This window comes from Phyllostomus hastatus, unplaced genomic scaffold, assembly GCF_019186645.2.
Source record: "Phyllostomus hastatus isolate PE091 unplaced genomic scaffold, TTU_PhHast_1.1 phas_contig_1, whole genome shotgun sequence".
Taxonomy (NCBI): domain Eukaryota; kingdom Metazoa; phylum Chordata; class Mammalia; order Chiroptera; family Phyllostomidae; genus Phyllostomus; species Phyllostomus hastatus.
The window spans coordinates 20572380-20597780 of NW_025333498.1; the positions used below are offsets into that span (position 1 = coordinate 20572380).

At 36.6% G+C, this 25401-nt stretch overlaps 2 protein-coding genes across 6 annotated transcripts; one reads left to right on the top strand and one right to left on the bottom strand.

Moving 5' to 3' along the window:
• Nucleotides 1-5287: 5287 nt before the first annotated feature.
• METTL5 (methyltransferase 5, N6-adenosine) lies at nucleotides 5288-15960 on the top strand. Of its 5 annotated transcripts, none has more exons than XM_045825121.1 (8): nucleotides 5288-5357; nucleotides 5614-5765; nucleotides 8322-8436; nucleotides 8784-8965; nucleotides 9720-9802; nucleotides 13851-13902; nucleotides 15433-15482; nucleotides 15858-15960. In XM_045825121.1, exons 2-8 carry the CDS (start codon nucleotides 5657-5659, stop codon nucleotides 15921-15923), a joined length of 657 nt encoding a protein of 218 aa, XP_045681077.1. In that variant the 5' UTR covers nucleotides 5288-5357; nucleotides 5614-5656; the 3' UTR covers nucleotides 15924-15960. The 5 variants fall into 5 exon arrangements, with proteins under 5 accessions (XP_045681077.1, XP_045681102.1, XP_045680927.1 ...); XM_045825146.1 differs by having other exon boundaries at nucleotides 5301-5342; XM_045824971.1 differs by having other exon boundaries at nucleotides 5311-5466.
• Nucleotides 15657-25310, bottom strand: SSB (small RNA binding exonuclease protection factor La). Its single transcript, XM_045824857.1, has 12 exons — nucleotides 25179-25310; nucleotides 23097-23168; nucleotides 20778-20881; nucleotides 20516-20690; nucleotides 19767-19874; nucleotides 19585-19685; nucleotides 18196-18267; nucleotides 17632-17674; nucleotides 17114-17254; nucleotides 16586-16772; nucleotides 16326-16457; nucleotides 15657-16049 (listed from the first exon to the last, which is right to left on the bottom strand). The coding sequence occupies exons 2-12, from the start codon at nucleotides 23157-23159 to the stop codon at nucleotides 15961-15963; spliced, it is 1215 nt and encodes a 404-aa protein (XP_045680813.1). The 5' UTR covers nucleotides 23160-23168; nucleotides 25179-25310; the 3' UTR covers nucleotides 15657-15960.
• Nucleotides 25311-25401: the final 91 nt, after the last annotated feature.

The following is a 25401-nucleotide window of genomic DNA, read 5'->3' on the forward strand; positions in this document are numbered from 1 at the left end:
TTACCCACTTTTACATTTTAGTGACTTTTTAAAAACATACAAAGGATTTTAAGTAATTTAATAAGATGTGCAAGCATCACCAAAATCCAGTTTTAGAACATTTCTATCACCTTTAAAAAGACCCCTTGTGCTGGTTGAGTCAATCACTGTTCCCATCTCCAGCCCCGTGTCCTTGATACAAATCTTAAACCTCAGTAGTCCATTATTTGAACTGAACTCAACCTCTAATGTTCTAGATCTCTCACTCTCTTTCTTCCATTAAACCTATTAAATAATATCATCAAGTCCTCATCCCTCTATCTTGTTCCCCTCACTCTTATTCCTTCCCTTTTCACTTCTTTCTCCATATAGCCACAGACTTCTAGTCAATCACTACAACCATTCTCTTGCCAATACCACCTACTCATCTCTCACGCTCATATATCTCTGTCAAAACTACTATCTGAATCTACTCAACTGTCAGGCCTTCCTTGCTCCTGCCTCAATATTTCAGAAGAAAAAAATCAACTTTGAAGAATGGTGCATTAGAACTATTGTTTTTGAAGAAACTTCCTCTACCTAATAAAAGAGCATCTATAAAAAACCCACAGCGAACACCATACTTAACCATGAAAGACTGAAAGCTTTCCCTCTAAGATGAGGAATAAGGAAAGGATGACTATTTTCACTACTGTTACTCAATATTTTGTTAGAGGTTCTATCCAGAGCAATTAAGCAAAGGGAAAAAAAGACATCTAGATTGAAAAAGAAAGAAGCAAACTATTTCCATTTGCAGATGACATGACATTGTGTAGAAAAAATACTAAGAAATACGTAGATACAACTAGAGCTAATATGTTTAGAAAAGCTACAGGATACAAGAGCAATAACAAAAATCAATTGTATTTCTTTACACTAGCAATGAACAATATAAAAATAAAATTGAGAAAACAATTCAATTTAAAATAGCATCAAAAAGAATAAAGTACTTAGTAATAAATTTAAAGAAATGTAAAACTTGTACACTAAGAACTATCAAGTGTTGTTGAAAGAACATAAAGAAAATCTAAATAACTTAAAAGGTATTCATGTACATTGATTAGAAAACTTAATGTTATTAAGATGGCAATACTCCCAAATTGACTTACAGATTCATGGCAACCTCTATGAAAATTCCAACTGCTTATTTTGCAGAAATTTGTTAGTTGATCCTAAAATTCATATGAAAGTGCAAGTGACCCTGAGAGTTAAAACAACCTTGAAAAGGAAAAACAAAGTTGAGACTCACACTTCCCATTGCAAAACTCACTACAAAGCTATAACAATCAAAATAGTGTGGTACTGACATAGGGAGAGACATATACATCAGGAAATAAAATTGGGAGTCCAGAAATAAACTCATACATCTATGCTCAATTGATTTCTACAAGGATGCCAAGACCATTCAGTGAGAGAAAGCAGTCTATTCAATAGAGTTGAGACAACTGGATATGCAAATGCAAAAGAATAAAGTTGCACCTCTACCTCATACCACATACAAAGAAATTACTCAAGATCGATGAAAGACCTAAGTGTACAAGCTGGAACTGTAAAATTTAAAAGAACACATAGGTGTAAATTTTCATGACCTTGAATAGGCAGCATGTTCTTAGATATAACACCTAAAAAATAGGTTTGGGCATCATCAAAAATGAAAAATCTTTGCATGCTAAGAGACACTACCAAGAAAGTAAAAAAAACAACCCACAGAATGGGAGAAAATATTTGCAAACCATGTATCTGATAAAAATCTGGTATCCAGAATATAAAAAGAACTCTTACAACTCAACAATGACAACCTGAACACAATTTTAAAATAAGCAAAATATTTGCATTGCTATTTATCCTAAGAAGCTACAGAAATGGTCAAGAAGCATATTAAAAGATGTTCAACATCACTAGCCATCAGAGAAATGTAAATCAAAACCACAATGAATTGCTACTTTATACCTGCTAAGATGGCTATAATTTAAAAAAATGTAAAGTAGCAAGTGTTGATTGGGACATGCATACTTTGGAACCCTCATACATTGCTCATAAACTAAAACGGTGCAAAACGAAGGATCTTTATGGTGATGTAAATGCTGTCTTGATTGTATCTGTACTACAGCTTTGCAAAGTGTTATTGGGGAAAACTGATTAAAAAGTATACAGGATCTCTATGTGCTATTTTTTATGATTACATATGAATTTACAATAATCTCAAAATAAAAATTTTAATCAATTTTTTTTCAGTGTTCAAAATTTTAATCAATTTTTAAATCGATCTTCAACCACAGATTGATCAATATTCCTTCCATACATCCAGCTACTTTCAGTCATTCATTTCATTCAACTTCTTACTCCAGCCACCTCCTTCTTAACAGATAACCAGCAGCACCACCAGCAACTAACATTTATTGGGCATTTGTTGTGGGACAAAAAACTTTGTGTGCAAGAACTTTATATAAACCCCCCAGCAGAGAACTTTGAATTCTATTTTTCATGGGAAACAGCAGCCTCAGACACCATCGCCTCTGCTTCATCCTCATTCATCCATTCCTCCTTTTCTTCCTTTAATAATGAAGAGAAGGGCCCATTTCGCAAATTAAAGGCAATCCTTTCACTTAAGCACTGACCCTACTTTTCAGGATCCTAACTCTACCCAGTAACTTTCTTGTATTTTGAACCCCTGCCTTTCTTTTTTATTTTATTTTATTTTAATCATTGTTCAAATACAGTTTTCTCCTTTTTACTCCCAATCCAGTCCCCCCTCCCACCCTTCACACTTCCTTCCCATTACCACCCTCCCCTTAGTTTATGACCATGTGTCCTTTAAGTTTGTTCCTGTGAACCCTTCCCACTGTCCCCTTAAATTCCTTCTACTCTCTTCTGTGGGCACTGTCAGCCTGGCCTCTATTTCAGTGTCTTTGGTTATATTTTGCTTGTTTCTTTGTTTTGTTATTTAGGTTCCTGTTAAAGGTGAGATCATATGGTATTTGTCTTTCACTGCCTGGCTTGTTTCGCTTAGCATAATGTTTTCCAGCTCCATCCACGCTGTTGCAAAGGGTATGAGCTCCTTCTTTCTTTCTGCTGCATAGAATTCCATTGTGTAAATGTACCATAGTTTTTTTGATCCATTCATTTACTGATGGGCATCTTGGTTGCTTCCAGCATCTAGCTATTGTAAATTGTGCTGCTATGAACATTGGATGCATAGGTTCTTTTGAATTCGTGTTTTAGTATTCTTAGGATAGAGTCCCAGCAGCGGAATTGCAGGGTCAAAAGGCAGATCCATTTTCAGTTTTCTGAGGAAGTTCCGTACTGCTTTCCATAGTGGTTGTACCAGTCTTCAGTCCCACCAGCAGTGCACTAGGGTCCCCTTTTCTCCACAACCTCTCCAACACTTGTTGTTTGTTGCTTTGTTTATGATGGCCATTCTGTCTGGTGCGAAGTGGTATCTCATTGTGGTTTTAATTTGCATCTCTCTGATAGCTAGCGATATTGAACATCGTTTCATGTGTCTTGGGATTTTCTGTATGTCCTCCTTGGAGAAGTGTCTGTTCAAGTCCTTTGCCCACTTTTTAATTGGATTCCTTGTCTTCTTAGAGTACAGTCTTGTAAGTTCTTTATATATTTTGGAGATTAAACCCTTGTCTGAGGTATCATTGGCAAATATGTTTTCCCATACAGTTGGTTCTCTTTTAATTTTGATACTGTTTTCTTTAGCTGTGCAGAAGCTTTTAATTTTGATGAGGTCCCATTTGTTTATTCTTTCCTTTATGTCCCTTGCTCTAGGGGACAAGTCAGTAAAAAAGTTTCTTCGTGAAATATCTGAGATTTTCCTACCTACATTCTCCTCTAGGACTTTAATGGTGTCACGTTTTATATTTAAGTCTTTTATCCACCTTGAATTTATTTTTGTATATGGTGTAAGTTGGTGCTCAAGTTTCATTTTTTTTGCACGTGGCTGTCCAGTTCTCCCAACACCATTTGTTGAAGAGGCTATTTTTACTCCATTTTATGTTGCTGCCTCCTTTGTCAAATATTAATTGACCATAGAGACTTGGGCTTACTTTCTGGGCTCTCTGTTCTGTTCCATTGGTCTAAGTGCCTGTTTTTATGCCAGTACCAGGCTGTTTTGATTACAGTGGCCTTGTAGTATAGTTTAGTGTCGGGTATTGTGATCCCTCCTACTTTACTCTTCTTTCTCAAAATTGCAGCAGCTATTTGGGGTCGTTTACAATTCCATATAAGTTTTTGAAGTGTTTGTTCTATGTCTGTGAAATATGCCACTGGTACTTTAATAGGAATTGCATTAAATGTGTAAATTGCTTTGGGTAGTATGGACATTTTGATGATATTAATTCTTCCAATCCATGAACATGGTATATGTTTCCATTTGTTTGTGTCTTCCTTGATTTCTTTCTTCAGTGTTGTGTAGTTTTCTGAACCCCTGCCTTTCTATTAGACTTAATCTGTCCGCACTTAGCTAAATTCACATTCATGCCTATCGTTAAACAAAAGGGGGGGGGGATGGGGAGGAGGAAGAAAGGAGAAAGAAGAAGGAAAAAAAAGAAAGAAGAGGCAGCTTCCTTTCCCCAACCTTACAAATACATCATCCATTCTCACTCCTCTTTTTGTAGCTACGTTTCTTAAGAATTGTTCACATTTACTGTTTCTACTTCCTAAACTTCCATTCAGTTCAAAATCCAGTACAACTTGGTTTCTGCTCCTACTCTGTGAAAGCCTCACCTCTTTCCAGCATTTGACACCTCCACCTATTCCTTCATTTAAACTCTCTCTCCTTTGGGTTTCTCTGACATCACCACCCTCTGAGATTTGAGGTAAATGGCACAGGTGACCTAAAAAGAAGCAAACACGGTTATAATAAAGTAGGACATGCTAATGGCCAAGGAGGCAAAGGTAAGGAGACTGCTACTTTTTGAGAGGGAGGTTGGGAGAAAGAAGGCAGAAAACGCCACACTGGGCATCAAAACGAAATGGTCGTGACTTTCGCCCTCTTTTCCCCATCATTTCCACCCACTTCCTTCCTCTATCCGTTCAGAGCCTGCTGGTACTCAAACAAAAAAAAAAAAAAAAAAAAAGCTGGAGGGTATTAGCGGGGACAGACTTGGGGTCTGCGAGAAGGGCCGACTCTACCGACGGTACGAACCGGGCCACGAGGTTGGTGGATAAGGAGGTTGAATCACAGCGGAACAGTTGAGGCCGGCCACGGTTGCAACTCGGCGGGGAACCACCGGTAGCAGACGTGAGTGCGCTTGCGTAGCGGCACTTCCGGCCCCAGCCGTGGAACGAGCCGCATCTTAAAAAGTCCCGACGCTGTACGTGAAATGCAGGTGGGAGCTTCCGCTGATCTCGGAGAATCCCGAGATCCGCGCGGGAGAAGCTGGAGGCAGAGGAGTCAGAGGCTGGCGGAAGTCCGTCGGCCATCCGCCGCTAGCGCAAGTAGAGGATCGGAAACAGTCTGGGTCCTTGTGTCCTTAGCGTCCTTCGTCCCCTGCCCAGCCCCTTGGCCAGCAGCACTGAGAAATAGGCGGGGGGTGGGGGGGTTTGAGGCTAAGGGAAATGCAGGTTAAACGGGTTTCTCTGCAGGTCCAGTGCCTTTAGACCTGGAGAGCCCCCACTTTTTTCAAAAATGAAGAAATTAAGGCTTAAGGAACTAGAGAGTCGCCTGCAACAAGTGGATGGATTCGAAAATCCCAAGCTACTTCTAGAACAGTATCCCACCAGGCCTCACATCGCAGGTAGGGTGGCTGGTCCATTGCCTCGCGAGTTGGTTAGTCTTGTCTACTTACTCCATAATGAAATGAGAACAATTATTTAGATACAAAGACCGTCTAGAGGAAATCTGCTGAAAGATTACCTATCCCGTTAGAGGACTTTGTTAACACCAAAGCTAAAAACGCCCCAAGAGATACACGTTGTCATTTTACTGTTTGGTTTTTCCATATCTGTTAACACTGTGAGACATCATTTTAACGGTTTATTTCTCTCATTACACGGTACACTCTTTGAGGTCAAAGAATTTCTTGGTCTTGTTCACACAATTCCCAGTGCCGGAAGAGTTTCTGGTACTAATAAGGAGCTCAGTAAATATTTGCCAAATAAGGATCAATTTCCTATTGCAACAAATTGTCAGCACAGAGATTTCTATGCTGTACTCTGCCCTATAAATGAACACTAGATGTGCTAGCTGAAGGACTGAGTTTAACAAATCCAGAATAGGCGCTGTGTAAATATGAGGATGCATTTCAATTTTAACAAGTGATCCCAGAATCAGCAGTGTTGCTTGGTGTGAGAGACGGATACCAGTAATACAGTACAGAATACAGGAAAAAACATTCTACTTAATAAATGTATTACCAAAGTCATTGGTGAGTCTTAGGAAAATTAATTTGTCCTCAATACCTGCAAGGAAGAAACTCATCCAACTCCAACACAGTTTTGTTTCTACGCTGCCAATGAAAGTAAAGGAAAATACATGCATTCCTGCACTTAACGCCAACATATTGTCATAATTTCAACCAAAAATTGGCACAAAACTGTTTAAGACCAGTTTACCTGATTTAGAGAATGTCTTCTGGTTATAGGGTTTCTAAGTAGAGTCCAATTTTTTAAAAAGACAGTTTCACACTTGTGTGCTAATTCTTACTTTATTATTTTTAATTGATTTTTAGAGAGAGAGAAACATCTATCTGTTGTTCCATTGATTTATGTATTCATTAGTTTCTTCTTGTATGTGCAGTGACCGGGGATCAAACCCAAAACCTTGGCTATTGGGATGAGATTCTAACTGACTGAGCTACCCAGCCAGGGCTTTGTGCTAATTCTCTACCAGCTTCAAAGTCACTAACACCTGCAGCAATAATCAGGACAGTGTATTCAGCCTGAGATGCCCTGTAATTGTGTTTTTGATGAAACCTCTGGATTCTGGGGAATCAGTGATGGCCAGTAGTCCTTGCAGATATCCACAAGGAGATATCAGTGTTCTTACTTGTGGGTAACCTTCAGTATATCCTAGATCTTTATGTATTTGAAATATCCCTTTCCAATCTCAGGAGCTTCTGCTCTACTCCTTAATAGTTCTCTTATCTGCTCATATTAGTAGAACATGAATGTAAGTGCCCGTGGATCGTAAACATGTGTCTGAATACATGAGTCTAAAGGCTGCATTGTGGATGTAGGTCTTTTTCTTTCCCATTCTAGCCTAAGCTTATGGTAACTGTGTTCTGGTGAAGAATTTGTTGCAAAAACAGTTCTGTGCCATTTAATGTTAATGCTGTGGTTCCCAGACAGATTCACAAATTAGTAAAATTTCAAAATAATTTTGGACACTGATACAGAGTTGCCAAGTTTATGAATTAACAAGGAAAGAATTTTTTTGTCTGTTTCTTAAAATTTAACTTTATTTTCCTGAAATTTTCCTAAAGGTTGTTTTAAATTGTATATACTGTTACAGCTGTTCCCGCTTTTTTTCCCCTTTCCCTTCTCCACCCAGCCCCTATCTCGCCCCCCCACTAAGTCAAACCGCATATCACTGTCCATATCCATAGTTCATACATAAATGTTCTTTGGTTAATCCCTTCACCATCTGTCATCCAGTCTTACCTCCCCTGTGGCAGCTGTCAGTCTGTTCCATGTGTCTGTGTTTCTGTTTCGTTCATTAGTTCATGGTGTTTATTAGATTCCACATTATGTGCAATCATGTGGCATTTGCCTTTCACTGACTAGCTCATTTCATTTAGCCTAATATTCTCCAGGTCCATCCATGCTGTCACAAAATGTAAAAGTTTCTTCTTTTTTTACTGTTGTGTACTATTCCATTGTGTAAATGTACCACAGCTTTTTTACCCACTCATCTACTGATGGGTGCTTAGGCCATTTCCAAGGAAAGATGTTTTTAAAACCTATTATACTTACCACCATTTCATAAAAATATTTCAGCATCAAAGAAAGCTGATATCTATGTCTGTATAGCAATGTTTTGAACAGGCTGAGGAAATATAAGACATTTTGACCGTATGTTTCTGATTTTACCTCAAAGTCATGTCATTTTTGGCATTGTCAGCAGAGGCTACTTTTTGGAAATCACTGGTATGTGTTTTATTATTTTGTTGGGGGCCCTCGTACTATGTACCAAGTTATTGTGCCTTATGTTTTTTTTTTTTCATTATCTAGAATACCATTTGGGGGAGGACTAGATAATGCCAGACAAATTATTTTAAAGAATTATAGGGACAAATTGGATTTTGGTCTTCAACTTGCTTACTTATTCTCTAATATGTTCTTTGATCTTTTAGCATGTATGCTCTATACAATTCATAACACATATGATGACATTGAAAATAAAGTGGTTGCAGATCTAGGATGTGGTTGTGGAGTACTTAGCATCGGAACTGCAATGTTAGGAGCAGGGTAGGTGATCCAGTATGTACTATTTGGTATGGGGTGGCTTTAATAAGCATAAATAGATCAACTGATTATGTTTATGGGACTTTAGTAGTATGAGATGAGGGGAGCAAGAATCTGATAATGAGTATGTTTTGAGCAGAACAAACTGAAAAAACAGTAACAGCAGCAGCCAGATACCTCCCTTGTTTGCAGACCTAACTTTCCAGCCCCTGCCAGGCTGGGCAATCATGCTGTTGAAAGGGAATACTCACCCTTACTTTGCCAGTTGGGTTAAAAATGTATATGGTTTTGATTGTGTTAATATTTTGACATAGAAGTTGTTAAGTAGTCTTTGTGTTTTGTATTCATAGGTTGTGTGTTGGATTTGACATAGATGAAGATGCATTGGAAGTATTTCATAGGAATGTGGAGGAATTTGAGTTAACAAATGTTGACATGGTTCAATGTGATGTATGCTCATTATCTAACAGAATGTCCAAGTCATTTGATACAGTAATTATGAATCCTCCCTTTGGGACCAAAAATAATAAAGGTTAGTAACAAGAATCAGGTGTATTGGTTTTGAAAACCACTTGCTTGCTGATTATTTGGGTTAAGTGATTTTATCACTTGTCATTAAATAAACCAATTTCCTACCTGTAGTTACTACAATTTCAGCTTGTCTAATGCATGGATAGGGAATTGAATGTTTCAATCTTTGTTGTCACAAATTTGTACTAAATGAAAAATATCTTTTTATTTGTTTATGTATACTCCATCTGGTTTCAAGAATGCTTTCCTTAACCTTTACAAATGATTATGAATCCTCTAAAGTATTTTATACTTTCAGAACTTTTTTTAACACCTTAGCACACCTGAGGGTTTCATCATGTGTCCATCAGTAACAGTGACCCACTAGCTTTTATTTGGTGTGTGCTGTGGGCAAGGAGAGTAGAAAGTCAGTAAGATGAGAAGATGCATAGGTGAAGTCCTTCTTGCACCTCTCAACCCCTCATGACTGATTACTGCTCTATCTGTTCCGTTCTCTTCTCTTTGAAAGCATTCCTTTGGGATATAATACTAAAATATTTACTTTATGCTTATTCAAATAAGGCAGTATAATTCTGGTTTTATTCTATCAACCTTTTTAGATATTTAGGTGTGTACTTATTTGTACCCTTTCTGCAGAGAATTTGAAGTGGCTATTTTCATATTTATGAATACCTTGTATAAATAAAAATTCATTTAATTTTCTATTTTGATAAAAGGTATATACTGTAAATTGGAGCTTTTTGTACTTTTAACAGGGACAGATATGGCATTTCTGAAGACTGCTTTGGAATTGGCAAGAACAGCAGTATATTCTTTACACAAATCTTCAACTAGAGAAGTAAGTTTTAAATCTCATGATATTCTGTGTCATTTTAAATTCATGACACTGTTTTAAGGATTTGCTGTGAAATTTATTTACTGTTAAAAATCTGAATACCAGAATATTTATTTTTCCTGACCTTTTTTAACATCTGGCACTTAGAAACTGAATTCTCCCTTTAACTAGCTAGCGTTTGTGGTAGCTTTCTTGAGCTATCCATCCTTTTGGGGTGTCCAACCTTGTGGCATTTCTAGGCCACACTTGATGAAAAGTTGTCTTGGGCCACACGTTAAATACACAAACACTAACAAAAGCTGATAATCAAAAAAAGGTTTTAAGAAAATTTACAATTTTGTGTTGGGCCACCTTCATAGCCATCCTGGGCCACAGGCAGCCCATAGACCAACCGCAGGTTGGCCTCCATAGCCCATATACTGGTAAGGGTTTGTTTTTTTTTTTTTTTTCATTGTTTTTTGGTCAAAGATTTGTTCAGACAGGAACTGTTACCAGGAAAGAGACTGTAATTTAAGAGTAGAGAAGTATGGTATAACTAGGGTTAAACTATGTCCTGTTTACCTGGGTCTTTTTTTTATAATACCCAAGGATTGATTTGAGAAAGGTGGTGGGGAGAGGGAGACATACAGTGATGTGAGAGAGAAACATTGATCGGTTGCCTCTCCTACACACTGTGACCAGGGATTGAACCTGCAACCTTTGAGTGTACAGGAAGATGCTCCAACAAAATGAGCCACCTGGCCAGGGCTGCCTGGGTAACTCTTGATTGATGTCTGTAGCCCAGTGGCCTTGTGTGGCCTGGTGCACATAAGTAAGGCGGTAAGGCCTGGTTTTTCAAGAACACTGAGCCTGGAGTTAAACAGATTTTTGTTTACAATCCACCTCTTCCATTATTCTTGCCAGCATTTGACATGTGAGGTGTATAAAGTGTGTTCCAGAAAACTGGGGGTGAGTTGGTACATTTTTTTGGTATCAAAATAACATAGTGACCAAGAACACAGATGATAGAATGAGCCTGCCTATGTTCATTTCTAAACTCTGCTACTTCCCAGCTGTTATCTTGGTGAAGGTACTTGAATTCAGTTTTATCACCTATACTGTATTTACCTGTACTCTTGTAGTATAAGGAACTACAAGTACCTTATACTTTGAGGGCTGTCATGAGAATTAAATAAGTTAATATTTACAAAGCACTTAGTATCTAGAATACGCAATTGCTATTAGCTATTATTAATTTAAATAATACATGTATTAGAGATTTTTAAGTAGTTTTGTAGTAAAAATATTTCTGTAAATACAGTGTGCTGGGATCCAGTTGGAAACAATAAGTTCTAGATATATGGTAATCTAATAACCCCTTAAAAATATAAAATTGTATGGCTAAAAATATATATACTGCTAAATAGTGTTACCAAATATAGGTAAGCAGCAGAAGACATGACTTTACTGGTAAACAAATCTCCATTTGATATGTGAAAGCAAACACCAGTTGTTATTGGTATCTAAAAAGCTTGTGTTGAGGTCCCCAAGACCATCCTCAGGTTTGATGCATCTCAAGAAAGTCTCACAAGACGCACCATACAATCATACTCATGGCTATGATTTATCACAGCGAAAGGATACAGAGTAAAATCAGCAGAGGGAAAGGTACATAGTTCAAAGTCGGGAAACCAGGTCCAGCTTCCAGAGTTCTGTCCCAGTGAAGTCACACAGTACATAGTGGATTTTCCCAGCAGTGAATTTTTGTGACAGGCGTGTCAAAAACTGTCAATCAGTGAAGCTCATTAGAGATTTAGTGCCCAGGATTTTTACTGAGGACTGATCATGTAAGACTCCTACCCCCTGCCTGGCACAAATCCAAATTTCAGCCTTCCAGTAGCAAAACAGTTATTCAGAATAAAGTTAAAGCACAGTGTGCGTATCATCTAAGGGGATAGGGAATGGAAACCCTCCCAAAATCTAAGTTCCCATGTTCCAGCCAAGGGCCAACCTTATATGCAGGCCTTTTCTAAAGATAAGTAGGCCTGCTCTGTTCATTTCTACATAGCTTGAAATAACTAATTTTATGTTACTTATATACAGTTCATGCAGACCAAGTAAAATATGCCAGTAAAAAATGCAATTAAGCCCTGACTGGTGTGGCTCAGTTGAATGGCAGCCTGCAAATCAAAAGATCACCAGTTTGATTCCCAGTCAGGGCACCTACCTGGGTTGTGGGCCAGGTCCCCAGTAGGGGGCACGTGAGATGCAACCACACATTGATGTTTGTCTCCCTCTTGCTCCCTCCCTTCCCCTCTCTAAAAATAAATAAATAAAATCTTTTTTAAAAATGCAATTAAGCAGCAAAGTCTTATTGAATTCTTGTAGCCACATTACCAAGGAACTCCCATCTTTGCTGTTTGGTATTACCATGTTCCACCATTAAAAGGTAGCATTATCATCATTGCCTTGGCAGGCTTAATGGTTGAATTTTAAGCATATTAGTACATTTTTACTTAGTACATATTTTCCACTAGTACAGGATATAATTTGCAAATTAATCTGCTGTATATTATGCATACATGAAGGAGGTATGGTAAGGAATGAACTAATATTAAGACAGTCCCTGTTAAGCTTGTGGTACTTTTGCTTGTTTTAAATACTCTATATAATTAATTGTCGCTGAAGATTACTCCATATCTCTTAACTGTAGACCCTTCGTCTTTAAAAGTGCTTGGCCCTCTATTTATAATATAGGTACATTTGTGTAGTAATTTTTTGGTAGAAATAGTTAAGTAAAATGGAATTATCCTGGCAGATATGCTGGCAAGCTGTGACTCCCAAGACTGTGGCCATATCTTTCTTCATTAGGAATTTCGATGATTTAGTTCTTGGCTCAGTTAAAGCAAATAAGCCAGGCACTGTTCTCTCAATGTTTATCCCAAACTTACCCCATTCATACTTGGACATCTCTGCCAGAACCAGCCACATTCCATTGTATAATCTAATGTCTAAACACTTTCACCAACCTTAGGGCTCAGCTAGCAAAGAAATGTCATCATAATTTATTTCTTACAAATTTATCAAAGATCCTGAGAGTCCATTAAATTACAGTATTATTTGCATTGAAGTCTGTATCCTTATACAGAAATTCTAGATCTCAAAATGGGAAAATATGCACAAAATTGGGATTTATTACATTCAAGAAAAAACTGCATGTATAAACATATTGTCAGTATTGTTTATAATGGGAATATTTGAACCTACAATTTAGGGAAAGTTATCAACCTGCTTGATGCCAATTAAATATTATAAACACTGCCAACATGAACAAAATGCTTAATAGCAAATATTGGTATCTCTGGATTTGTAGTATTTCTAGGTAATTATACACATAATTTAAGGGATTATATGCAACTTTTTCCCATCTCCATTAATGTTGAAGTATTGTATATATTATTTTAAAAATTCATAAAGCAGTTTTTATAACAAATTAACCAAAAATTTTATGAAGTGATTCAAGAATTTTAGACCTGTAATAGTTAACAGTTAGAGCCAGGACAGTTCAGAGCACTTTTCACATTCCACAACAATCTGATGAGAGATACCACTGCTGTCCCCATTTAACAGATGAGGAATTGAGGCACAGAAAGATGAGTAGATCAGGGTTACAATGCCAGTAAGTAGCACAGCGGCAGTTCAATTGCAGGCTGTCTTAACTACTATTCCATACTACCAAGGAATGGTCTCTGTTGAGTGGTTTCCAGGATAGTTATACTTGTATATATTGATGAAGTAATGCTGCAGAAACCATTTGAGTACATTGTGCACTTCCATGTACTTCTGAAACAGCAGCTTTGTGATTTAGATTTGATTATGTAATTTGTCTCAGTTAAATATATTGAAATGGCTTGGTTTCTTAATACTGTCCATTGCATTCAGTTGAAAAAAATGTAAGGGTCTAGATTCTAATGAAGTTTTAAAAGCTTGAAAACTTATTACCAAGTGTTAACAAAGAGGGATTTTTTAAAAACTTAAAAACCAGTTCACACGAACATGTCATTATGTACAGCATATTCAAAAGAAAGCCGCAGAATGGAAAATCAAGATAGACATCATTGCAGGTAAGACAATTTTCAAATTTCTCATAAAACAAATCTCAACTTAATTATCTAAGAAAGCCAAATGCATTAGCCAAACCAGAATTTTTATACAGGTACTGAGAAGATACTGTAAATCATGTTTTTAGTGTGGCAAATAGACATGGTTGTAGTGGGTAGCAAATGGAGTAAAGACAGAGTATTACTGTTTGCCAAGACTGTCCCAATTTATGTATTCATTTTAATAATAATGTCTAATAATACCCAAGTATTGGGCACCCCTGGCTCAGACAGAACCCCATGAAGCTGCTTTACAGTGGCTGAAGTTTGGGTTAGAGTAGGTCAGACATCAGTTTGAAGTCCATTTTTGGAAAATACCTCCAGATTATGCCTGGATTGCCGTTCTATTTCAATTTTCTAATTGCCCCTGAAGTCAAATAACAATTGTTTTTTAAGTGGGGGATAGAATATAGTCATCCACACTGAGTAAATCATGCTTATTACATTTTTATTAGTAAATTGGAAAGTATTCACAAACATCAAAATGGGGAAAGCATACAACAATAAGCTAACTGTAATCCAATTTTGTAAAATCTGATATGTGTATAGTAATGGGGAAGTGTTTTTTTACATGATGATAAACTATCAGTTAAAACTATGGCATTAACATATAACTAGTTACTGTTCTTAATAATTAGTAATGTGTGAAAGGTCAGTCTTCATATTATATTCAGTATTATCACTCCTTACACAGTTAAAGGTGTAAGGATGTGTGACACAGAGCATCCACCTCAGAACAGATCCAGCAGTGTACCAGACCAGGGCCTTACTGCTCCACGTGTGGTCCTTAGATCATCAGTGTTGACATCCCTTGGGAGCTTGTCAAACTTGCAGAATTTTACTCTCTACCCAAACCTACTGAATTATATCCTGCACCTCAACGAGATTTTATTTGAGGGTGATTTGACTGCACATTAAAATTTGAGAGCTGTGACCTAGAGTTAGAATTTATGTTGTAAAATATGAAGGGATGGGTAGACTCATTTTCATCCCTCTGCAATGGATCAGTAGTAAGTTTGGAGAACTTACATTATTCTTTAGAAAGAAAGAATATGAAAAAAAATGGGTTTTCATTGAGTTTAGTAGTAAAATACTTAGCTACTTACTATCATTACTAAAATCCAGACAAAATTTTAAAATAAGTATTGTTATTATGAGAGTGCTATTAATTAGGAAATTAAAAATAGGAAGGTACTATCACTTTCGTAGGGTATACTTTTTTGTCCATTTGTTACCCTTCTAAACTCTTCTCTATAATCTCAAATTTTGGTTTAAGTGACCAAAATAGCAGAAACGCCAAACTTAACTTCCTGTGGTTAACCTTGGGATTCATCATGGTAGTCCTTGGGTACCAAGTTAAAGTGACAGGCCTGGAATCTTCATTGTACCAGCATTAAGTGCTTTCATAATTCATGGGGTGGTTTTTAGTCAAGGGTGGTAAATGCTTGGAAATAGAATTTTTATCCTTAGTTGGCCTTTTTTGTTGTTTTATAGAGCTGAGGTATGACCTGCCAGCATCATACAAATTTCATAAAAAGAAATCAGTAAGTCTCTTGAACTCTACAATAAGTAATTATTTCTAATGTTACCAAGTTGCCCAAGTAAATACAGAAAGCCAGCCTGGGAGACAGATTATGGAATGGCCTATAACCAGCCAATATTCTGGTTTAAAATAAATTCTTTCTCATACTTTAGGTAAAAATAAAACAAACTAAATCTTTGCTCTTTATATAGTATATTTTATTAGTTTGTACTAACACATTCTCATATTAAAAAGGCAGTTTAGTACAAGAATCTTTCTTCTGATATTTGAGTTATCTGAAATAACATAGAACTGTACATCAAAAATATCCTCATTTGGATAACAAAAAAAAAAGAGAGAGACAAGCTAAACAACAAAAAATTTTCCTTTTTTACAGGTGGACATTGAAGTGGACCTAATACGGTTTTCTTTTTTAAAAGCCTCCAAAGACAAAAGCAGCTGAAAACCTAATTAAAATGAATAAAAAGTTTTTTACTAAACTACTGGTCTCCGGCACCATTTTCTGTTTTCTGCTGTTTTGATACAGGTTCTTCTTTGTCTGTTTCTTCTCTTGCTCTTTTTCCTGGTCCTGTACAATAACAGACATAATTTTTAAGTTCGCTGTAAGGCTTACTCTATTTTAATATTGAGCATAATTACCAAGGAGAAAAGGCTGTTTCTTAGTACATAAACCTTCTGCTCTCTAAACTTATCTTCCAAACATTCTTGTTATCACTTGTAAAACAGCATAATGGGTAAATCACAATCCAAGAATGTCATTCATGTAGAAACTGAAAAACCACATCACTGTTCTCTCCCACAAATAATTTCTCATGGAAGTAGCAAAGACTTAAAAAAAACTTACCAGATGCACCATTTTCATCACGTTCCTCATCACTATCAAATTTAGTCTTCTTGCCCTGAAACTGTACTTTTCCTTTAGCAGACCCAGTCTGGGCAGCTTTATTTCCCTTTCCTTTTCCTTTAAATCTGCGACCTGCAGAGATAATTGAGAGATCAATAAAGAAATGCTTTAAATTTCTTGTCTTTGAGCAATTATTACAATGTTTACTCAAGCAAATGAGTTTAAATAACCACACTGTCAGAAAAATCGGAACTATTGACCTTTTGACTTCCATTTGTTTAGGGATTCTTGCTGATCATCTATGATTTTCTTCAATGCTTCTTTTTCCACATCTCCATCTAGTACTTCCCATGTCACTTCTTTGTTCCTTAGTTGTAGGTTACCATTATTTGCATCTTTGGCTTTATCCAGTGCTTCCTTAGCTTTTTCTTTAAATAGAATTATTCCCTACAGCAAAGACAAAAGGCCATACCCTTAAGTTTTTGGTCCCACAGTTAATTCCTTCAAAGTAATTTTTCCTAGCCTGCAAAATCTTCCATGCCATTACCATTTTCAATGAATTTCAGTGAACATCAGGAAGGAAACTGCTACAAAACTTGTAGTCATTGATCCAACAATTATTCACAGTATAACAAAATAATCACACATCATATGGAATTATAGCAACAACAAAATGGACAAGTAAATGATTAAACTTTTCAACACCATTAAAAATGCTTTCTCTTTGCTAATTATTTCATCTAAAAGAAATTTCTATGGGTTTTCAACATTGGTAAAACTTTCCAAACCTCTTTTGATCCTCTGACAAAGTCTATCCATTTTATTTCACCATGATTTGAGAAAAGGATGTGCAAATCTTCTCTACAGGTCTGATCATCTAGGTCCCCCGAGAATTTCAGCAAGCAGCCAATTTTTTCTTCTAGAGATTTCTATGAAAATATACAAGGCAATAAAAGTTTCTTAAAAGCAACCACAAATCATAAATGGCTTATACCACTCTATACCTATATAAGGAAAAGGCTACAAACTAAAATGCTAATTTGAGTAGTTTAACATTTGGTGTATTTCCTCTATCATCCTTTGTTTTGCAATGGCTTCTGATTTAACTTAATTTCTCCAATAAGTAATATTTAGTTATATAAACCTGATCCTTAAACTATCTCTGGGTAAATACTAATTTTAGGCAATAGTATTTGGCTATTACTTTATGGTAATGCTTATAGATTTTCTGTGAAAAGTCTTCAGACCGTTTATTCTCATAGCCCTGAATTACAGATTTCTTAAGATACTAGTAATATATACTTACAATTTCAGCATTTTCTGCTAACTTTTGTTTTTCTTCTTGCTCTCTACAAATGAAAAATGTAATTGAATGTTTCCATTTACTATATATATATATATATATGAAAATTAAATCCTGATAAAGTTAATCTTGATCACTATCACTAAATTACTTAATAACCAAAGCCAGTCTTAGGATTTCTGATTGTCCAATGCTACAGTGCAACACAGTGTGGCCCCAGATTATCAATGCAGCTTAAGACCTCAATGTTTCATGAGCAATAGAAAGGCCTACTGCTACTCATTCCAGAGGTCATCATCAGTTTCCTTCCCCAGAACCACTATCTACCTTTGTCAAAGATTTAAGGAATCAAAACGCTCTATTAGCCCTGGCCTTGTAGCTCAGCTGACTGGAATATTGTTCAGTACACCAAAAGGCTGCAGGTTCAATCCCTGGTTAGGGTGCATAGGGGAGGCGACCAATGGAAGTTTCTTTCTCTTTCTCTTCCCCTCCCCCCTTCTCTCTAAAATTAAGAAAAAAAAATCCTCAGGCGAGGATTAAAAAGTTTAGTAGCTCTATTTAACTTACTGTTTAGCTCGTAATTTAGCTTCCACTTTATTTTGCTTTCTTTCTTCATTTTTTTTTGCAAAGTAATCTTCCCTAAAGGACACAAAATACAGAGGCTAAATTTATGAAAAGATTTCAGATTATTCTGAATGATTTAGACATGGCATAAAATTCAAAAGGTGTCAAGGGAAGTTACCATTCTATGTTTTTTTTTCCCCAAGTAACAGCTTTACTAAGAAATAATTCACATGCCATAAAATTCAATTTTAAAAGTATATAATTCTGAAAGACAAATACCGTATGATCTCACCTTTAACAGGAACCTAAACAACAAAACAAAGAAACAAGCAAAATATAACCAAAGACACTGAAATAGAGGACAGGCTGACAGTGTCCACAGGGGAGAGAAGAGGGAATTTCAGGGGAGAATGGGAAGGGTTTACAGAAACAAATTTAAAGGACACATGGACAAAAACTAGGGGGAGGGTGGTAATGGGAGGGAAGTGGGGAGGGTTGGGTGGGTGGGCTGGATTGGGAGTAAAAGAGAGAAAACAGTACTTGAACAAAGATAAAAAGTATATAATTCTATGCTTTTTAACTTACCCAGATTATACAAATATCACTATTATTTAATTTCAGAACATTTTCATGACCCTAATAAGAACCCCTACATCTCATGTATCATTCAGGTATTTTTAAAAAAAAGTAAACTAGAAGTTATGTAAAATATTTTAATGTTTCAGAGTTTTCTACAGTGTTCATCTCACAAAAAGAGAAAATTCTAAAATCCCTGAGACCCAAGAATAAGAACAATTATAAAATCAGGTTAAAAAATACTTTTGAGGGCTTAACACAGCAATTCATCACAGTGCATCTCTAAGTAGACCAGGTTTAGAACACAGCATATTTAGAATACTGGATAATGCAAAAGTAGGAAACTATGGTCACACATCTAACTTAATCATGAAAATGCTCTGGTTTGTCCAAGTTTTTAGATATACATATTAAAAAATGTGATCCAAATCTCTATTAAAAAAAATCCTTTGTACTATATAAAAATATAGGCATATATAGACTATGAGAAATAAGAACAGATAAAAATTGTATAGTGATTTCTAACACTAAAAGCCCAAGTTTTAGTATCCAGCCTCATTGTAAGTTTTAGATGTAAAGCACTAAAACTTAACCTCCTTTACTAATTGCTAACACAGAAAAGGTACTAATAAACACTTCTATATATTCTCAAAGGACTAATAGTTTCCACTAAGCAAATTCCAAGCATTTCTCAAAGGATGCCTGTGGTTACCAAAACTACTGGCCTTACAGGTGATCTATTCCATATTCCTTATCCCAGTGTGTCAAATTTCATACAACTAAGTGGCCAGAAGAAACATCAGCAAAAACACTTACTTGAAAAGTATTAGTAGATCTGTGTCTTTGTACTTTTGTCCAGGGGTCTCCACAAACTTTTTAGCAGACTCAATGCTATCGAACACAGCAAATATTGACCCCTTTTAAAAGGGAAAGAAAGATTTTTAGGTATGTCCCATATATTTTTCAACTAGAAAGTTTGTTAAATCATACCACCATACCTTAAATGTTTTGTGCAATGTTCTTCTCATCTGAATATTTAGTACTTGACCTTTATCTTCTAACCATTCTTTAATGTCATCAAGGGTTGCATCAGTAGGGAAGCCTTTCTGTGACAAGGAAATGTACAAATGACTTCTCAGGTAAAACAATTAGGAAGAAATTCTGAATTATTTTGTCTTGAATGAAGCCAGGATATCTCTACCTCCCACTCTTCCTCCCTCCCAAAATGTTTAACAGCTCTGGTTATGAGCCTTTGTTCTCCAGTGCAAAAGTGACTCTTTTATCTGGGGTTTGATTCAAAATAATCCAATTGGGTAAGGATAAAGCAAGATTAACCATGTGTTAATACTGAAGTTGGATAATGGTATATTATATATCCAATCTACTTTTGTGTGCCTGAAATTTTCCAAAATAAAAAACAACTTAAAAATTAATGTGCTAAAGAAAACTGCTATCAAATTCAGCTGATGATAAAGAAAAACAGGTGATGTACACTGGTGCTTACAATATGTTAATGATTTTCTCCAGTGGTATATGGGTTTTTCATTTAACTCTCACAACAGTTCTGTAAGGTAAAAATATTATCCCCATTTATGCAGATGAGGCTTAAAGAGGTTAAGAACATACAGTAAGTGGTGAGGGACATATAGTAAGTAGTGAAGTTATGATGAGCTGTTATTTTTACCAACTCTATTACCCATTCTTTCTAAATTTAAGATATAATTAAATGCATTAAAGGCCCACTTACAATATAAACAGATCTGTTTTTTACATCATTTTTATACTCATCAGTCACTTCAGGGAGAGGTTTGTTTGGAGATCTTCTGATTTTGGTTTTATCTTCACTTATCTCCATGAGTTCTGCCTTTGATTTGCTCAATGCTTCTACTATTACATTAAAGTCTGTTGTTAGACGGTTTAACCTGAAGAATATGTATGAAAACATTGTAAGACTTAGTACTAGCACTTGTTAATAGATAATCTAAAGATGGTTTTTAAAAGGTTTTTACCTATTGAATTTTATCATTATTTCCAGAGGTACCCAGCCTTCATCCAGTTTGATCTGTTCCTTTAAAAATTTGTCCCGTGGCAAATTGAAGTCACCAAAATAATACTACAAGATAATTACAACATAGTTCAGATCATTGTAATAATATTGACTCCAACCTAGATGTATTTTTATTACCATTACATCAAGTTCTATTCTTTAAAAATACATGTCATAACTTAAGAGGCAATAAATATTTCCTCCTAAATATACCATAATTAAATATTTATAATACAAATTTAACAAAGAGATAAAACTAAAAATTGATTACCTAAACAATGTAATTTAACAGATATGTCAACAACAAATAAAAACACCTGAGGATTTAGTATATAGAAAATCCTCACTTCAAATCAGCGTGGAAACAGTAAATTAAAAAACTGGAATACACTGGTTAATCACTCTAATTTTTAAAAGTTAAAAGCATATATCTAATTTAAACATAGAGGCACTCTTTCTCAGTATAAAAACAAAGGGAAATTATACATGAAAAGGCCCAAGTGTAACTATTTGGAATGCCAAAAGTAACATAAAAAGTAAGGCAAATAGAAGTTTGTTAATAATTCTCATAAATCAAGGGGGAAGAAAAAACCCAGAAAATACTAACAGAAAAATGAATGAAGGACATTACAAAAATCACTAAAACTAAAAATGCACTATAAACAAGTTCAACCTCATTACTAATCAAAGAAATGTAAATTAATAAAAAGCATTTTTCACCTAATTGGCCAAAATTCTAAGCACAAATATGCCCAGTATTGGCCTGAACAGAGAAATGGTCATGCAGGTAGAGATGTAAACTGGCCATAAGTGTTTAAAATTTTAAAAAATGTACATCACCCTCGAACCAGAACATCTCTCATATATAAAGATATCCATGATAAAACTATTACAACTAAGAAATATTGGAAATATCCTATATATCAAATAAGAATCTTGGCATATAAGTGATGACATAAAACTCACTCCCCCAAAATGCATCCCATGTTTGGTGGAGGAAAGGGAAGAAAAATAAAATGTATGTTAATGTGAACCCTGACCAAAGTGTAAAAGGGTAGTCATTAGGCTTTTAACCTTGATTACCTCAGGAGGGTGGTATTTGAGAGGTGGCAGGTTGTAGAAGGGAAATCATTTTTCTACCTACATCTATGTTTTTTTTTTAATTTTTACTTTTTTATTTTCAGAGAGAGAGGAAGAAAGAGAGGAAGAGAAATGATCAATGTGTGGTTGCCTCTTGTGCGCCCTCAACCAGAGGACCTGGACCACAACCCAGGCAATCAACCCTGGGCGGGAATCAAACCAACAACTCTTTGGTTCAGCATGCAATCCACTGAGCCACACACCAGCCAGGGCTATATACATCTACGTATTATTCTAAATATTAAATACATAATAATTTGTAGTTTTCTTCACAATTATAAAGAAATCAGTTCAAAAAGTTACAACATAAGAATTTAAAATGGCAGAGAAGTACAACCTAAAAAAATACTTCTGAGAATTTCCAAAACACATCAAATATGAAGTTCTTTAATAAGAGCATAAGATATAAATTAAGAAATAATTTCCCACACCAACCATTATGCAAAGCTTCAACTTAAATATAAGACTTAAGTTCAAAAAAAGACTAAGAGGCCCTGGCCAGGTAGCTCAGTTGGTTAGAGCACTGTCCCTATAGCCAAGGTTACAGGTTCGATCTCGCCAGGGCACATACAAGATTCAACCAATAAATGCATAAATGAGTGGAAAAGCAAATCTACTTCTCTCTCTCTCTCTCTCTAGTCAACAAAAATTTACACAAATTTTAAGAAGTTAAGTAACATTTGTTTATAGTGTTATCTTTCGAAATGTCTGTAGTCTTAGGGCTTCATAAACTGGCTACACTAATATAAAACTATATACTATTAAGCCATGGCTGGTGTAGCTCAGTGGATTGAGCACGGGCTGCAAACCAAAGGGTCACCAGTGGGATTTCTAGTCAGGGCACATGCCTGGGCTTCAGACCAGATCCCCAGTACAGGCACGCAAGAGGCAACCACGCATTGATGTTTCTCTCCCTCTCTCCTCCTCTTCCCTTCTAAAAATTAATTAATTAAAATCTTTGAGGAAAAAAAACCTGTATACTATTATATATACAACTAATTCAAAGAATCAAAAACAAGCCCAACGTTGAATATAGGTCAATATACATACTCAAATGAAATGTTCTTTCTGTATTTGTTTTGAAGCCCCAAATTTCCTTGCAAAGAGCTGTTTTCACACTTGAGTAGTACAAGGATCATACCTCAATTTGATGACAGATTTTAGCCTCCAGAGCAGCCATTTTTTCATCACCATTTTCGGCCATTGTGGCGGTCTGTAAATTTTTCCAAATTAGATTATTGTTATTTTTTAACATAAAATTCAAGACCAGAAAAAGAATGATTATCAACACCCCACTAATTTCTTCTGAAACAAAAAATCAAGAATTTTTCATTTCACAGGCTCAATTTCTCTACTCAATTGTCAATTTTCAACAAAAGAAAACTTTAGAATAAGGGATGGAAAACTGAAAAGCTACCGAGCCCTGGCCAGGTAGCTTAGTTTGTTAGAGCCTCATCCGGATAAGCCAAGGTTGTAGGTTTGATCCCCAGTCAGGGCACATACAAGAATCAATCAATGAATGCCTAAGTAAGTGGAACAACAAATCATTGTTTCTCTCTCTTTTCTCTCTAAATAAAAACATAAATATAAGTATCAATAAAAATATTAAAATTTTAAAAAAGAGAAGCTATTAATACACACCCCTTTCAGTAAATCACTGTTCCATGTTCTGTAACAAAGAAAGTGGCTATCTTCATTATGGATTTCAGTCTCACCTGTTTGGTGCAGTCAAATTTCTTTTAAACTTAGTCATAGTTGTCCTGGCCAGTGTGGCTCAGTTGGTTGGAGCATTATCCCGTACACCAAAAGGTTGGGGTTCGATTTCTGGTCAGGGCACATACCTAGGTTGTGGGTTCAATCCCTGGTTGGGCACGAATGGCAGGCAACCAATGTTTCTCACACTGGTGTTTCTCACTCACTATCCCTCTCTCTCTAAAATCAATGAACATATTAAAATAAATAAAACTAGTCACAAATGACTTACCAAAAACTTTATCAGCCAAGATTAAGTATTATAATCCTATTTTAGCCAGGGCTCAATTAGATGCAGTATATTATGGAACATATGGAATGACAATTTGAGAGCCCAAGGACACTAAAACATCGTTAACAATTCGTTAACAACATCCTTAAACTGGGAGTACGCCTACTCATTCACTGATATATTAGCTAATCAGTTTCCTGATTAGCAGTGCAGGAAAAAATGAGGCTGTGAGGTTGGTTTGCTAGACACAAAATCAAGGATTCTCATCTCAAATTACTTTGCCTCCAATGTTCTATTAAACCATCCAGTCGTCCACATCGTACAAAAGTATATAGGAGCTCATCAAGGATATATGCCATTAAGCGACTCTTGTGATGAACTATCACTGGTACACTTCTTGGAGGCATCGCTTAAACACTGTAATTACAATGTAATCAGCTGGATGCACATTGGAAGCTCTTGTGATAGGGACTTATGTGGTGCACATCACATTACAAAGTTTGATCAATCTTATGCATTGGTGTGTTGACCACAACCTACAGTCCTAAATTATAACCATAATCTAGGGCCCCTTATAAAGCAAAGGGTGAAATAAAAAATTATTTAATCCTTACAAGACCTCTTGGCCCACCCAATTTTGGAACTTCGTTTCATCATATTCCTTCCCAGAATGTACAACTACGAGTGAAATATTAATCACATTTACCATTTCGCACAGAAGCCTTGATGTGCGTGAATGAAGACCCTAAAAACCCAAGAGAAGTACGCCAGGGGAACACCTACATAGACGCGATTCTCGGGCCTCCACTCTGTCCCACATTATCCAAGGAACCCTACGGAGTTTAGCTGGGCCAAACTCCTTAGAACCTTACACAGATGGCCTCAAACGTACGCCTTTGGCGACACTGGAAGATGATGAAGGTAGGAAATGTGAAAGATTCAGTGGAGATGCCGGCAGCTCTGCCCAAACGACACCTCCAGGGACCCATTCCAAAGCAACTATTGGCTAGCTTGGGACCCAGGCACGTGCGCAGAAACCCGGGTTCCAGCATTCCTCCAAGAAGGCCCCCTCACGCGTCCCAGCCCAGCGTGCCGCGGCCCACGCGGCTCAAAACCCAAACGTGAGGAAGGAGGCGCGGGCGCAGCCGGCATGAGGCAGCAAAGAAAGGAAAAGAGCCGTCGCGCACCACGGAAAGCAGAACTTTGGTACCTTCTCATTAGCCCCCAGGCGTTGCTCACCTTTCAGGTCCCGGTCCAGCAGACTCGGGCCACAAAATCACTAACAGCGACTGCAGCGACCAGCCTCCCCAACGCCGCCAGCTCGCCTAACGCGCGTAAAGATGGGGGCCGTCCCGGCAGCCCTTGCGCCTTAGTGGGCGTGGCTTCGGGGAGCAGTAGCCGGTGCCGCTTTTTGAGCATGCGCGCACGCCGCGGACTCCCACAGCCCGCCTAGGCTCGCCCT